At 45.9% G+C, this 17,102-nt stretch overlaps 1 protein-coding gene across 6 annotated transcripts in view; it reads left to right on the top strand.

Moving 5' to 3' along the window:
• CAPS2 (calcyphosine 2) overlaps positions 1-17,102 on the top strand; it is a 160,614-nt gene that overhangs the window by 71,921 nt on the left and 71,591 nt on the right. For all 6 annotated transcript variants that reach the window (XM_073559988.1, XM_073559993.1, XM_073559992.1 and 3 more), the window contains one exon: positions 11,298-11,372. In XM_073559988.1, the coding sequence (XP_073416089.1) occupies positions 11,298-11,372 (75 nt within the window). The remainder of the gene's footprint in view (positions 1-11,297; positions 11,373-17,102) is intronic.

The raw sequence follows: 17,102 nt of genomic DNA, 5'->3' as shown, positions 1-17,102 counted from the left end.
AATAAAATCCAAGAATATAAAGTGCAAATATGTAAACACAGCACTGGAATGACTTGATGTGAAAATATCAAGAAGATGTTGCCAAGTGAGGCAGCAAACTATGTAATTAAGAAAGTGAAGTGACAATCACATAAGCACTACACTAGTACTGCCATTGGCTGTAATGAAAATATATAGGTCTGATATGTGTCATGCTTTAGTCACCAGAGAGTTACATTTATCCGATTATACCAATTCCTTGTCGCTGCTGTAAGAAATATATAAGTTGCACTTAATAGGATTCAGGTACACATAAAATGACGATTACAGGGCATACTTTACCAGGTGGTGTGCACGTGGGGATCCTGGGCAACCCTCTGCCCCAACGCGCGTTTCGCACTGCTTCTTCAGGACATGCCAAATTTGTAACATCTGATATATGTAACTCTAGTGATTTTTTTTCCTATTAATTAAAACTTCTTGCCCGTGTAAAGTGGAGAGGTCACTGCTACATGCACATATAAACACAAAAAGAACTCTGCTACATGTGCATATATAGAAACACACGCAGCTCTGCTACCTATGCATATAGAGACACACAGGTCTGCTACATACGCACATATACATACGTAGCTCTGCTGCATGCACATACATACACAATTCTGCTGCATGCACATATACACATACACAGCTCTGCTACATGCACACAGAAATACACAGCTCTGCTACATGCCCATGTAGACATACGGCACGTATCTCTGGTACATGGCCATGTAGACATACACAGCTCTACTACAGGCCATGTAGACATACACAGCTCTGCTACATGCCCATATAGACATACACTGCTCTGCTACATATCCATATAGACATACACCATTTTGGAACATTATTATTATTATTATTATTATTAATTATAAAGGCATACACATCTGTTACATGCCTATATAGACATACAGAGCTCTGCTTGTTTCCCATAGACATACACAGCTCTGTTACATGCCAATTTAGACATACACATATAGACATACACAGCTCTGCTGCATGCACAGTACATGCACAGATAGACATACATACATACATACTCACACACTGTACATTACCACATCCTGTAGTTCCTGAGCTGGACCTTTATGGGGGCTGCAGGATCTGAGCATTTGGAGGCCCTGCCACTTGACTTGAAAGGTACTTGAGTTAATCATGTGTGATAAAACACTCCGGGATCGCCTTTGCTGGGGTCAAAGGTCACGTGCGTTCAGCATGAAACTCAGGCGCAGAGCTGGGATTCGGGTATAACTGACACTGGGTCAGGTTTATTAACGGTGAAAGCAGTGCATAAAAGAAATAAAACATAAAACAAATCCTTGCCTGTCCGGCACTAACTAAACAAAGTACAACCTAACTACCAACTGGCGGGCTTCTCCCGTCCAGCCAAACCACAGTTGCAGTGGGCACTGCTTCCACTCACGTGTGTGTCTCTCACACAGACAGGCTCTCTGTGTTCCCAGGCTGAGACACTCACACAACCACCTGGCATCCTTTTATATCCACCTCCCATTATCCATTAGTAAGCAGGTGCGATACTGACCAGACTAGGCCACATAGGAAAGGAATCTGGGCGAGATATACCTGCCCTCATCCACTATTCCCACATGATTCTCACATATCCCCCCCCTCTGCTCAGACCACTCCGGTCGAGCAATGACACCCGCCAAACAGTGCACTCCGGACAGGGCATCTGCATTCCCCATCTGTACCCCTGGGCGGTGCTCCACCGTAAAAGTGTAGGCCTGCAGGGCAAGGAACCACCGGGTCACCCGGCTATTCCGTTCCTTGTTCAAGTGCATCCACTTGAGAGGGGCATGGTCAGTGATCAGCCTGAACTTTCGGCCCACCAGGTAATATTTGAGGGCCTCTAGAGCCCACGTAATGGCTAGGCACTCTTTTTCCACGACTGCATACCTTTGCTCGTGTTTATTCAGCTTCCTGCTGAGATAGAGGACTGGGTGTTCCATTCCGTCCCTCACTTGTGAGAGTACGGCCCTGATACCGGTATCAGAGGCATCCGTTTGTACCACAAACTGGCTGCGGAAGTCCGCAGTCACCAGTACGGGCTGAGAGCAAAGTGCCCGTTTTAGGCCATGGAAGGCTTCTTCAGCCGCTAAACTCCATTTAATCATGACGGAGTCTTCCCCTTTTGTAAGATCCGTCAGGGGGGTAGCGATGGCTGCAAAATTGGGTATGAACCGGCGATAATAGCCGGCGATCCCCAGGAAGGCTTGCACCTGCTTCTTGTTGACAGGTTGTGGCCAGTCCTGAACCGCCTGAATCTTATCAACCTGGGGTTTAACAACACCCCTCCCAATTACATACCCCAAATACCGGGCTTCTTCTAGCCCGACGTGACATTTCTTGGGGTTCGCGGTTAGACCTGCCTCCCACAGGTCGTCAATCACAGCTTGTACTTTCTGGAGATGAGTCTCCCAGTCCAAGCTGTAAATGACAATGTCGTCCAAATAGGCCGAAGTGTACTGCCTATGTGGCCTCAGGACTCGATCCATCAGTCTCTGGAATGTCGCCGGTGCTCCGTGCAGTCCAAACGGCATATACACATACTGAAATAGACCTTCTGGGGTAGCAAATGCTGTCTTTTCTCTGGCAGCCTCCACCAGAGGGATCTGCCAATACCCCTTTGTTAGGTCTAGGGTCGTAATATACCGGGCTTTTCCTAACCGATCTATTAACTCGTCGACCCGGGGCATGGGGTAGGCATCAAATTTTGAGACCGCATTCAGTTTCCTGAAGTCATTGCAGAACCGGATGGTGCCGTCCGGTTTAGGAATTAGCACAATCGGGCTGGACCAAGCACTGTGCGATTCCTCAATGACACCTAACTCTAACATTGCCTTCACTTCTCGGGAAACGGCTTCACGGGATTCGGTAGGGCTTTACGTGAACTGTGACACCAGGTTCCGTTACGATGTCATGTTTTATTAGCGTAGTCTGCCCGGGTTTTTCTGAGAAAAACTTTTGGTTGTGAAGTAGAAACTGCCTGACCTCAGTCTTTTGCCTCTCCGAGAGAGTCTCTGCAACCCGTACCTCCGGTACGGTATGCGAGCAGACAGGACGGGCCAGCTCCGCTGACAAGGCAGACCGATCCTTCCAGGGCTTTATCAGATTTACATGATAAATCTGTTCAGGTTTCCGTTTACCTGCCTGGTATACTTTGTAGTTTACTTCACCAACTCTTTCCTTAATCTCAAAGGGGCCCTGCCACTTTGCCAGGAACTTACTGTCCACCGTGGGAACCAGGATCAACACCCTATCTCCGGGTGCAAACGTACGGATCTTGGCGCCCCTATCATAGATTCTTTTTTGGGCTCCTTGGGCCTGTATCATGTGTTCTTTGACGATAGGCATAACAGCCGCAATACGCTCCTGCATTTGTGTGACGTGATCTATCACTGTTTTAAACGGAGTGACCTGACCCTCCCAGGTTTCTTTTGCAACGTCTAATAGTCCGCGAGGACGTCGGGCGTACAATAACTCGAAAGGCGAGAATCCCGTGGAAGACTGGGGTACTTCCCTGATGGCAAAAAGCAAATACGGAAGTAAATAGTCCCAGTTCTTCCCATCCTTGTCTATCACCTTTCTCAGCATCTGCTTCAGAGTTTTATTGAACCGTTCGACCAACCCGTCTGTTTGAGGGTGATACACGGATGTGCGTAACGGTTCGATTTGTAACAACCGACAGAGCACCTTCATTACCCTGGACATAAAGGGGGTCCCCTGGTCGGTGAGTATCTGTTTCGGTATACCGACCCGACTAAACACATGCACCAGTTCCTTGGCAATCGTCTTGGTGGCCGTGTTACGCAAAGGGATGGCCTCTGGGTAACGAGTGGCATAATCCAAGATGACCAGGATATGTTGGTGTCCACGTGCAGACCGTGGAAGGGGCCCAACTAAATCCATCCCAATCCTCTCAAACGGGACTTCAATAATAGGTAGGGGTACCAAAGGGCTACAGAACCGGGGCTTAGGTGCAGAGGCTTGGCAGTCAGGACAAGACTCACAATATACACGAATATCGTGATGCATGCCTGGCCAAACAAAACAGTGTAATATCCTTTCGGTGGTTTTCTGGACTCCCAGGTGACCTCCCATCACATGTCCGTGGGCCAGGTCCAGCACCTGCCGCCGGTAGGGTTTTGGCACGACTAATAGTTGCACCATATCTTCCCCCTTTTTCTCTATCTGATAGAGTAAATCATTCTCCAGAACCATGTAAGGATATGCCAGCCTAGAGCCAGGTTCAACGGGTACCCCGTTTATCACTTTTACATTTGTCCTAGCCTGAGAAAGGGTAGGATCCTTTATTTGCTCACTTTGGAAGTCATCTTTCTGAACTTCCAAATCCGGCAAACGGGGAGGTGGACGGCTGTCGGCCTCCTCCTCTTCCCCGGTCTCCTCCGTATCACCCGCCATGACTGAAAACGGGAACTGCAGGTCATTTCCCGCAGACTCTTCCCCCGAGTCTTCCGGGGAGACCTCTTCCAGGGGTTCGGGACCCCCACGCGCCCTGGGAGAAGAATCATGTACACGATTACCCAAGGGCATCAACTGATTCTCCCACAATTGCCAGAAGTGGGGAAAATCCCGGCCCAGGATAACATCATGCAATAACGCCGGGACGAGTCCCACTTTATGTTGCACAGACCCATAGGAAGTAGTAATGCATATGACCGTGGTGAGGTACGAACAGGTGTCTCCATGCACACACGTTACAGAAAATTTGTCTGATGGTCCAGTCGGGGCTGACACCAGACTGGCCTTCACCAGAGTCACCACACTTCCCGAGTCTAACAATGCCACCACATTTTTGCCATCAACAGTTAAATCACACAAGTGTTTTTCCGCATCCTTTTGACCGGCATTCACACTCACTACCCGTGCAACCATAGAAATGCGGTTTTTAGAGTCTGTGACGTCGCACTGCATGGGTTCAGTAGTGACCGGACAGTTCGCAGCAATATGTCCCATCTCTTGGCAGCGGAAACACCTAACGGGCCCCTTGCTTAGACCATAGTTCGTTACTCTCGGCCTCGCAGTGCGGGCAGTCCCGTTTTCCTCCCCCACTGTCTTAGGGATTTTTCCATCTCCCCTACTCCCTGGAACAGTCTTACCGGTTCCACGTGGAGATGATGAAGAATGAGGTGGGGTAGCGTCGTCTCGGAGTCCTTCCGCCACGGAGTAACGTTCAACCAGATCCACCAGTTGATCTGCCGTCGTAGGATTTCCATGGCTTACCCACTTCCTCAGGGCTGGAGGTAGAGCTCTCAGGTACTTGTCCATGACGACTCTCTGGATTATCTCTGGCGCTGTCAACACCTCGGGTTGTAGCCACTTCTTCGTCACGTGGATCAGGTCGAACATCTGTGACCGCGGTGGTTTATCCGGCTGATAAGTCCATTGATGCACTCTCTGTGCACGGACAGCGGTCGTCACTCCCAGCCGGGCCAAGATCTCAGCTTTCAATTTGTCAAAGTCCTGCGCAGCTTCAGGTTCCAAGTCATAATACGCCTTTTGGGCCTCACCGGAAAGAAACGGGGCAATCAGGCCGGCCCATCGTGCCTTCGGCCATTTTTCTCCCACCGCCGTCCGTTCAAACGTGGTCAGGTATGCCTCGACGTCATCTTCGGTCGTCATCTTCTGCCAGTACCGACTCACGTGAATCACTCTCGACTCGGCTTCCAGGTTAACCTCATGTAGGCTTGCCAGGCGCTGCGCCACCTGCTGGAGAAGCGAACGATCGGTAGCTGTCATGTCCACCAACTCCTTCAGCTGGGCCATCATCACCCGATTAGCTTCTTGCTGGACGGCGGTGGACTGTACCAGCGCTTTCACCACGTCCTCCATGCTCATGCTTGCAACGTGATGCCCGCGTTCTCCACCACAATGTGATAAAACACTCCGGGATCGCCTTTGCTGGGGTCAAAGGTCACGTGCGTTCAGCATGAAACTCAGGCACAGAGCTGGGATTCGTGTATAACTGACACTGGGTCAGGTTTATTAACGGTGAAAGCAGTGCATAAAAGAAATAAAACATAAAACAAATCCTTGCCTGTCCAGCACTAACTAAACAAAGTACCACCTAACTACCAACTGGCGGGCTTCTCCCGTCCAGCCAAACCACAGTTGCAGTGGGCACTGCTTCCACTCACGTGTGTGTCTCTCACACAGACAGGCTCTCTGTGTTCCCAGGCTGAGACACTCACACAACCACCTGGCATCCTTTTATATCCACCTCCCATTATCCATTAGTAAGCAGGTGCGATACTGACCAGACTAGGCCACATAGGAAAGGAATCTGGGCGAGATATAGCTGCCCTCATCCACTATTCCCACATGTTTCTCACACATGCGATCAGTCACATGACCTGAAAGGCCCTGGAACTACTCATGCTGAAGGTCCTGCAGCCTCCTTTCAATCCTGGTATGCTTCCTCTCCTGCACTGCCCCGATCACATAGATTAATACAGGTAATGAATGAGTGCAGAGTAGGAGGGCTTCTTAACGATAAACTAACAGGTCTGTGAGAGCCAGAATTCTTGCTGGTTGATACGTGATCAAATACTTATTTCACGAAATAAAATGCTATTTAATTATTTAAAACTCATACAACGTGATTTTCTGTTTTTTTTTTTTATCTTTCGATTCTTTCTCTCACAGTTGAAGTGTACCTACAATAAAAAATACAGACTTCTCCATTCTTTGTAGGTAGAAAAACATGCAAAATCAGCAGTATATCAAACACTTATTTTCTCCACTATGTGTATCTATATCTCATATCTGTTTATCTATCTATTTATCTATCTATCTAGGAATTAAAAAATGGAGGCAGCACACTGTTCTCATTCATAGATTTAAGGTGCTTAAGTTTAATATCCCATCAAATTTAAGCACCTTAAATCCATGAGTGAGAATGGTGTGCTGCCTCCATTTTTGAATTCCTGTATAAGGTTTGGTATATGCCTGGGGGCCTTGCACCCTTATTGCAATTTTTGTGCTGCTCTTATTTTTTTTCTTGTTTTTATCTATCTATCTATCTACCCAGGGTCGGCGTCAGCACCCGGGCAAGTACAGGTGCCCTGAGCAGGCAGGTTGCCCACTCTTCGTCGGGGACAAGTGCATGCTATAGGGGCCCGATTGCTTACGGCCCCGTCACTTGCGATACTTACCAGTACCGGGGCCCTGAGCAGGCGGGGGGGCCCATTCATCATCGGGGAAAACTGCGCGCTATAGGGGCCCGCTTGCTCACGGCCCCAGCACTTGCGATACTTTCCTCTTCACGTTCCACTGCTGCAGCGTCTTTTGCGTCTCCTGATTGTGACGTTCAGGTCAGAGGGCACGATGACATCACATCTGTGTGCTTTTTACTTGAACAGTCACAGTGCAGAGAGCCAGAAGATGTCGACGTTCAGGAGTCCGGTGTAGAGCAGCGGACAGCTGCGAGAGGTGAGTATTTCATTTTTTTTAATGTTTGGAGCATTATATATGGGTCCATCATACATGGAGCATCATATATTGGGCCCATCATATACTGGAGCGTCACATATGGGGCCCATTATATATGGAGCATTATATGGGCCCATCATACACTGGAGCACTATATATGGGGCCCTTTATACACTGGAGCATCATATATGGGCCCATCATACACTGGAGCATCACATATGGGACCCATCATACACTGGAGCATCACATATGGGGCCCATTATACACTGGAGCATCATATATGGGCCCATCATACACTGGAGCGTCACATATGGGGTCCATTATATATAGAGCATTATATGGGCCCATCATACACTGGAGCATCATATATGGGACCCATTATATATTGAGCATTATATGGGCCCATCATACACTGGAACATCACATATGGGGCCCATTATATATGAAGCATTATTTGAGGCTCATGGAGCATCATATGGGACGAATTATATATGGAGCATCATATGGGGCCCATTATATATGGAGCAAATATATGGGGACTATTCTGTGTGGAGCATTATATGGGGTCCATTCTGTATGGAGCAATATATGGGGCCTGTCATATACTGTATGGAACATTATATGGGATCTACTATGTATGGAGTAATATATGGGGCTCATTATTCTTTATTGAGCATGATATGGGGCTCATTATACAGTATAGAACAATATATGGGGCTCATTATACTGTATGGAGCAATTTATGGGGCCTATTACATACTGCATGGAGCAATATATGTGGCTCATTCTGTATGGAGCAATATATGGGGCCCATTATACTGTATTGAGCATTACATCGGGTCCATTATTCTGTATGGAGCAATATATGGTGCCCAAAATACTGTATGGAGCAATATATGTGGCTCATTATGCTGTATGGAGCACTATGTGGAGCCCATAATACTGTATGGAGCAATATATGGGGCTCATTATTCCGTATGGAGCAATATATGGGGCTCATTCTGTATGGACCAATATATGGAGTTCATTATTCTGTATGGAGCACTATGTGGTGCCCATAATACTGTATAGAGCACTATATGGGCCTTATTCTGTGTGGAGCGCTATGTGGTGCCCATAATAGTGTATGGAGGACTATACTGTCCGGTTTCTGATCTGTTGTAGAATTTACAATAGATATTACTCATGTAATGTAAGAAGTGAAATCTTTACCTATCTATACCTACAGTGCCTTGCAAAAGTATTCGGCCCCCTGAAACTTTTCAACCTTTTCCCACATGTCATGCTTCAAACATAAAGATACCAAATGTGGGACACAATTGTGAAGTTGAATGAAATTTATTGGTTATTTTAAATATTTGTGGAAATTCAAAAACTGAAAATTGGGGCGTGCAATATTATTCGGCCCCTTTAACTTAATACTTTATTACGCCACCTTTTGCTGCAATTACAGCTGCAAGTCGCTTGGGGTATGTCTCTATCAGTTTTGTACATCGGGAGAATGAAATTCTTGCCCATTCTTCCTTGGCAAACAGCTCGAGCTCAGTGAGGTTTGATGGAGATCGTTTGTGAACAGCAGTTTTCAGCTCTTTCCACAGATTCTTGATTGGCTTCAGGTCTGGACTTTGACTTGGCCATTCTAACACCTGGATATGTTTGTTTGTGAACCATTCCATTGTGGATTTAGTGTTATGTTTGGGATCATTGTCTTGTTGGAAGACAAATCTCCGTCCCAGTCTCAGGTCTTTTGCAGACTCCAACAGGTTTTGTTCAAGAATGGTCCTGTATTTGGCTCCATCCATATTCCCATCAATTTTAACCATCTTCCCTGTCCCTGCTGAAGAAAAGCAGGCCCAAACCATGATGCTGCCACCACCATGTTTGACAGTGGGGATGGTGTGTTCAGGGTGATGAGCTGTGTTGCCTTAACGCCAAACATATTGTTTGGCATTGTTACCAAAAAGTTCGATTTTGTTATCATCTGACCAGAGCACTTTCTTCCACATTTTTGGTGTGTCTCCCAGGTGGCTTGTTGCAAACTTTAAGCAACACTTTTAATGGATATCTTTGAGAAATGGCTTTCTTCTTGCCATTCTTCCATAAAGGCCGGATTTGTGCAATGTACGACTGATTGTTGTCCTATGGACTGACTGTCCCACCTTAGCTGTAGATCTCTGCAGTTCATCCAGAGTGATCATGGGCCTCTTGGCTGCATCTCTGATCCGTCTTCTCCTTGTTTGAGATGAAAGTTTAGAGGGACGGCCGGGTCTTGGTAGATTTGCAGTGGTATGATACTCCTTACATTTCAATATGATCACTTGTACACTGCTCCTTGGGATGTTTAAAGTTTTGGAAATCATTTTGTATCCAAATCCGGCTTTAAACTTCTCCACAACAGTATCACGGACCTGCCTGTTATGTTCCTTGCTCTTCATGATGCTCTCTGTGCTTCAAACAGAATCCTGAGACTATCACAGAGCAGGTGCATTTATACGGAGACTTGATTACACACAGGTGGATTATATTTATCATCATTAGTCATTTAGGACAACATTGGATCATTCAGAGATCCACAATGAACTTCTGGAGTGAGTTTGCTGCACTGAATGTAAAGGGGCCGAATAATATTGCACGCCCCACTTTTCAGTTTTTGCATTTCCACAAAAATTTTAAACAACCAATAAATTTCGTTCAACTTCACAATTGTGTCCCACTTGTTGATTCTGAAGCATGATACGTGGGAAAAGGTTGAAAAGTTCCAGGGGGCTGAATACTTTCGCAAGGCACTGTATATTTCTAAGCTGTATCTGTGCATCATGAATTGTGACATGTGTTAAAGCGGCCCACTGAGACTCTTTCGCCCGGGGCCTACGAAAACCTGGAAGCGGCCCTGTATGCATGTATCTGTCTGTCTGTCTATCTTTCTTTCTTTAAAATTTTTTATAAAGTCCCCTTAAAATTGAGTGTACAAGAGAGTAAAGTGCAGTCACCATGCCCTAAATGCCTGTAGGTCCATGTGTATGAACTGGTAGAGGTGAAAATTGACTGCTTACTTATGTGATTAACTTATCAGTGCTGTAATTTGCTAACTAATATAAATGAAATATATTACTCAAGTAGACCTAACCCAGCGATATTGGTAAGATTGTCCAACCGTTTAATGGCTATGGGGAGGCTCCAACTCTCTCTCCGACAGATGTTTCGGGGGGACACATGGATCAGGAAGTTTGAATTCGAAAGCCAAACTCCAGCGTTTTCTTTTTTTATTTCGGATCAGGAGTGTTTCCACTTTTCAGAGCTCCTTGACCCTAGTATTATATTCACCGGCTTTTATTTTCAGCTGTTCCCAGCACCGCTCCGGTCCTACGTGGCCATCTTGCGACCACAATGTCTGGCTGACCAGAAGAAGGAGGTGAGGGTCACAAACTCTCAGTGTAAGTCTCTGAGAACCTCGCCCTGATCTCATTGTGGCTCTCATAGTGTACACTGAGTAGTGACTTCCGACTCTCCCAGCAAACGCTGGAGCGATGCGTCAGGTCACAGCCTGCAGAAGCGGAGCGGCGGGGGGAACAGATGAGGACGGCAGCTGGTTAGTATAAGACTGGCAGCAAAGAACTTACATTAGTGACACCACTCCAGAGTCGGGGAGACTGGAGAGATAATTAGTGGCTGAATGAACGCTTTGCCATCAGCCATCATATGTTTCTACTGTATGTACCTCCAGAATCCAGCAGTGTACAGTTAACCTATGTCTTTTGCAACATGTTGGAAATGTAAGTTTTTCTTCCCTTTTTTTATAGGATTAAAACAAGCTCAACACTAACAGAAAAGATGCTGTCCCACAAGCTGCGATTTGATGCACGAATTCTATGCAGGTAGTGTGCCCAAATTCTAATGTGTGCTCCGGTCTCCTTGCTGCATAGGACCATTGTATGAAAGGATTTCATTTCAGGAGCCTATATTCATACATGTAATGTGTAGAAAAGCACGCACTGTAGTATTTTCACAATATGTAAATGAGACTGTAACGGTGCATTTCCTTCTAAAATGGAAAAAAAAATACTCTTGAATATCCAGTACGTCCAGTAACACAGTGATAAAGTTGTACGGATATACACACCCAACACGAGAAAATGCTCTTGCACAAGAGTATTTGAACATTTGAAAAAAATACCTGGCCTTAATGGCTAGCCGAAAAAAGGGAATCTTTCAGCAGGTTTTTGCTATTTATTCTGATAACGACATAATGTAGCACACCAGAGCCTAAATACAGGGATGTGTCACTGATTAGGCTGTGTGTTTTAGTTTCAATACAAACAGTATTTTATCAGCAGGAGATCATCTCTGCAGGACTACATCTCACATGCAGAGCAGTCAGGCTCATCAGCGTAACCCTGCCCCACCACTGATTAGCAGCTTGCTCACAATGTTCACAGGACCCTGCCAGTCAGGATTGTGTGCAGGGCTATACACAGAGCAGAAGTATTAGGTTATACATCAGGCAGAACAGGGATTGCATGAAAACTACATCAGGCAGCCGAGTAAGTGGTATATCTCTGGTATAAGGCCTTCTTGCCTTACATTATATTGCTCTCAGATTATATAACCACAATATGACGACAGATTCCTTTTAAGTTACAGCAGCTGTAGGATGTATTTTTCCTCATGCTATCATCATATTATATAGCACTGTGTACTTACAATTGCTCATTTTGCCTTTCTACCCAGTTAATCCTTCTGTTTTTCATTAGGTCTATGACATCACATGATTACAAACTGACTAGCTGAATCATTCTAAGCTCTATGTACAAACAGTCAGTTTTCCCTGCATGACTCACTAGTCACTGCAGAAGTCCCTGACAGAGGGAAGAGGGAGCAGCTGGGTCAGGAGTTGAAGAGGGGAATTAAATTTGCAGGACAAGAGACTTCCTGTTTCTATATAGAGCAGAGAAAAGAGAAGAATATACTGGGTAGAAAACAAAATGAGCAATTGGAAGTACACAGCCCTATATAATAAGCTAACTGCAATATATTAAGAGGATAACAACTTTGATGGAAGTGCTTCTTAAGAGATGGTTATTAATTTGACTATTAAATATGGCTTTTGTATTCTCAATTTAAAGTCTAATTCCCAGCTAGAAGCCAAAAGGACCCCTTTGTTTATTACACCACGAGGACCCCCAACAATGACAAGTTGTAATGTCTAGATCTATGAAGTTCTCTACATTTTAAAGAGGTATCACAGTACTTTGATGTTAATGGTCTATCCAGTCAGCAGATTAATGTGGGGTACTAGGATAGGGACCACCAATGATCTGACATTGATGTCCTTTCTTAACAGTAGGAAAGCCCCTTTAAATAGGACCTGAACCAGATTTTAGACTCCATACATTATTTAATAGATGCACATTGTATCTGAACATGGTAAGACATTGGCTGGTGACCAATTCATCCCTGTCTTCATGAATACCCCTAATTATTATAACCATGGCTGGACCACATACTACGAGCACTTTTTAATTTTTTTGTGTCTCTCTTGTTTCCTTCTAGATTGTAAGCTTTTGCATAAGTAAGCACCCCCTCATTCCTCTTGGCATTGTTGAGTTATGTGTTACTCTGTAATGTGTTATATCGTCTGTACCTGTCCCCTCTGAAATGCAAAGTGCTTTAGAATATCTTGGCACCATTCAAGTAAAGATGATTATTTTTAAATATGTCTCCTAGACCTGACCTTTCTTTTTCAAATCCTTGCCAAAATTACAGTTTATTCCTCATTTAAAATGAGCATTTTAGTACAAAGGATTGTACAGTCATGCCTACATGGATTTTAAAAGTCAGGTCTTAGTAAAGTCCTCAGATCTATTTAATATGTATGATTTTTGTGTTGTGAAATCTGATGACAGATCCTCTTTAACCCTGTAAGGACCCAGCCACTTTGTGTATTAATGACCGAGCCTCATTTTACAAATCTGACCACTTTATGTGGCAATATCTCTGCAACGCTTCAACAGTTCCCAGTGATTCTGAGACTGTTTTTTCGTGACCTGTTGTACTTCGTGTTAGTGGTAAATTTTGGTTGATATGATTTGCGTTTATTTATGAAAATATTGAAAATTTTACGGAAAATTTAGCAATTTTCAAACTTTAAATTTTTATGCCCTTAAATTAGGCAGTTACAGTGGCATGTAAAAGTTTGGACACTCCTGGTCAAAGTTACTGTTAATGTGAACAGTTAAGCAAAAGAAGATGAAATCATCTCTAAAAGGGCTAAAGTTAAAGATGACTGTATTGCCAAGTTTTTAACACTAGGGTTTGGATACAGCTTTAAAGAAGGCTACTACTTGCAATATAACGCAATTTTATTTCAAAGTAAAAAATTAAAGGAATTTTATGATTGCGTACATTTTTGTTTAGTTTAACGTGCAAAGGTTAAGTACATATAAAGATTAAATGCATATAATGATTAAGTATATATACTCACATCATCACCAAACGGGCTTTTAATCATCATTCGTCTGGAATATCAGAGAGGCAACACCAAGACCGAACCACTGGGAATTCACAACACTGCGCTGATGTCCCCACTTATGTAGGTATCACAACACTGTACACGTGTACAAGTACCCAAGTTTCTGCTTCTGTCTTAGTCATGTTTCTCTGGCCTTATATAGTGATTTGCACTATGTGTAACTCTGGTTTCACCCTGCCCCTCCAGTGGCCAGCTCTTAAGAGAAGATGAAACAGTGATACCATGGAATCATCAGACGATGGGCAATAAACCCTGAATATAATAACGTACAATAACTCCACCACAGACAGAGGTTAAATTAACCTTCATGTTTTACAATAACAAACCACAAACATAGAACTGTTTGTGAGGTGAAAGGGCTTAAGAAAATAAGTAAACAGTTCTCAAGATTGTGTCACTATGAGCATTGTCTGTCTGTAAATGTATGACCCGTAATGCTGCTATGTAATGGTCTGAATGCATTCTGTATATTTTAATATGGACTCAAAATATCCATTTTTATATTCACACTACAATCCACCATTGGCTATTATGAGCCATACATTATTTATGCAAGGTACTATACCCTAAGGGGACAGTTTTAGTAGACGATTGACATAAGGATATTAATGGAAGTTTACAATGTATACAACAACACAAAGCAATGCATGCACAAGATATAGCAAAAATTACTATTGTATGTGAATGTCATGTCCGCCATGTCTGTCATGTCCGCCATGTCTGTCATGCCGCAAGATGCCTGGAGCAGTTTGCACGCGTGCCTTACCTCATGGCTGCACGCTGTTGCTGGGTAACCATCCGTCTCTGTCTGACTCTGCAATCCGCTGTATTCCTGGAAACCCCTGATCATGTGACCCTTCCTATGTTTCAGTTCTGCTCTGATTCTGCAATCCGCTATATTCCTGGAAACCCCTGATCATGTGACCTTTCCTATGTTCCAGCCCTGCTCTGATTCTGCAATCCGCTGTATTCCTGGAAACCCCTGATCATGTAATCTCCTCTATGGTTCTACCCAGGCTGTTCTAGCGATGCTCTCTATGATCCTGGAGGATCTGAACCCAAAGTCCCTCCCTGGTCCTGACCCGGAAGTACTTGTGCTATGGTGCTATAACAGACCGCCCCTCCCTATGGTCAGGGCCTGAGTATCGTGTTGCGTCCCGGCATGGCTGCTTGACTTGCTGGGTCGCTCCTGTATTCTGTGCCAATGCATTTTGCTCTGTCATGTGTCTCGGCACACGCTCTATGCTTGTACTCTGTCTCTTGTCCCGTGCCTTGTCTTATGTTGGTCCGTTGTGCTATGTTCGTCCTTGTCCTGCTTGGACTTGTTGTCCTTTTGGTGTTCTCTGCCTTGCCCGTTTCTGCCATGTCTTGCCTTCGCTTTGCTCAGTCTTGTGTTCCCTCCTCTGTTCTCTGTTCTTGCCTGTTCTGCCTCGCTCTCTTCCTATGGTGCTCTGTAGTGCCTCCTGGCACACGCACCATTCCTCCTCTTACCTTTTTTACTCTCTTGCACATTTTTATGTCTAGTCCCAAGGCTCTGCCTTGGCCCGGCTCTGGGCTTCGGCCTACGCTCCGCTGCTAGACTCTGCCCTATCGTGCTCTCTTGCACATTTCCACGTTAGTCCCAAGGCTCTGCCTTGGTCCGGCTCTGGGCTTCGGCCTACGCTCCGCTGCTAGCTCTGTTCTCGCTCTGATCTGACTCTGTGTTTCTGCTTAAGTTTCCGCTCCATGTTCCGTACCTGCCTAGCTCTGCCTTGTTTCTTGTCTTGCTTTGCTTTGTTGCTTCGTGTGCCCTTTGCATGTGCCTGGCCTTCCTAGCCTCCTGCTTGTGCCTCAACCGTGCCTGCCCTAGCCGTGCCTACCTGCTTGTGCCTCAGCCGTGCTCGTCGGTCAGTGACAGCTGTGTCGCCTGCTATGCCTCAGCCGGGTTCGCTGGAGTCTTGCCCGCCTGTTAGTGCTGCAGACCGATCAGCTAGCCAGTGCCCCGTGCTCTCTGTGCTTCCTTGCACTTCACGCTGTTTCTGCACTATGCTCTACGTGCTCTCTATAGCACACGCAGGTCCTCGCCTGACCTTGGCATACCTCCCCGTGCTTCTCTAAAAGTACGCACAGGTTTTGACATGTACCCTGTCGTGCCCTCTAGCACGCACAGGTCCTAGTCTGTACCTTGTCTCGAACCCTGACCCTGGCGTGCCTCTCTGCACGTGCAGGACTCTGCTTTTAAACTCTGTGCCTGGCATGCCCCTCGGCATGCGCAGGCCTCCGTCCTTGAACCTGACCCTGGCGTGTTCCTTTGCACGCGCAGGACTCTGCTCTGAACCTGTCCCTTGCGTGACCCTCTACATGCGCAGGCCTCCGTCCTTGTACCTGTCCCTGGTGTGTCCCTCTACACGCGCAGGCCTCCGTCCTTGTACCTGTCCCTGGCGTGTCCCTCTACACGCACAGGCCTCCGTCCTTGTATCTGTCCCTGGCGTGTCCCTCTACACGCAGGCCCCCATTCTTGTACCTGTCCCTGGCGTGCCCTCTGCACGCGCAGGCCTCCGTCCTTGAACCTGACCCTGGCGTATCTCCTAGCACGCACCCTGCCTCGTATCCTGGTTTGTCTGCTGTTTTCCCGAAGCCTGCCTACCGCTGCCAGAGATCCGGAACCAGATGACTACATCCTGATGCCTGGATACTGTCAGTCCTTGCCAGTCTTTCGGAGTCCGATGCCTTTGCACGTGTTTTGGACCCTGGCGTGTCTTCTTGCACGCACTCTGCCTTGGACTCTGGCGTGTCTCCGAGCACGCACCTTGTCTTGGACTCTAGCGTGTCCTAGCACGCATCCCTCCTAGGAACTCTGGTGTGACCCCTAACTCATACCCTGCCCTGGACTCCGGTATGTTTTCTGCACGAGTTATGTCTGAAACATTTGGCGTGCCCTTGCACGCACCTTGCCGTGTTTCACGGTTGGTGCCCTGCATCTGATTCTCTGTTTTTGCCTTGTATTTGATTAAAGTGTGTAACCACGTTTGCTGAAGAAATCCTGTGACTTCGCTTTGTTTCGTATCCTGTTTGTCCTGTTGCCTAACACTCAATA

Source organism: Dendrobates tinctorius, unplaced genomic scaffold (assembly GCF_039654945.1).
Source record: "Dendrobates tinctorius isolate UK_male_01 unplaced genomic scaffold, ASM3965494v1 ptg000290l, whole genome shotgun sequence".
Lineage (NCBI taxonomy): Eukaryota > Metazoa > Chordata > Amphibia > Anura > Dendrobatidae > Dendrobates > Dendrobates tinctorius.
The sequence above is the reverse complement of the archived record's forward strand: the minus strand, read 5'-3'. Positions and strand labels throughout refer to the sequence as shown.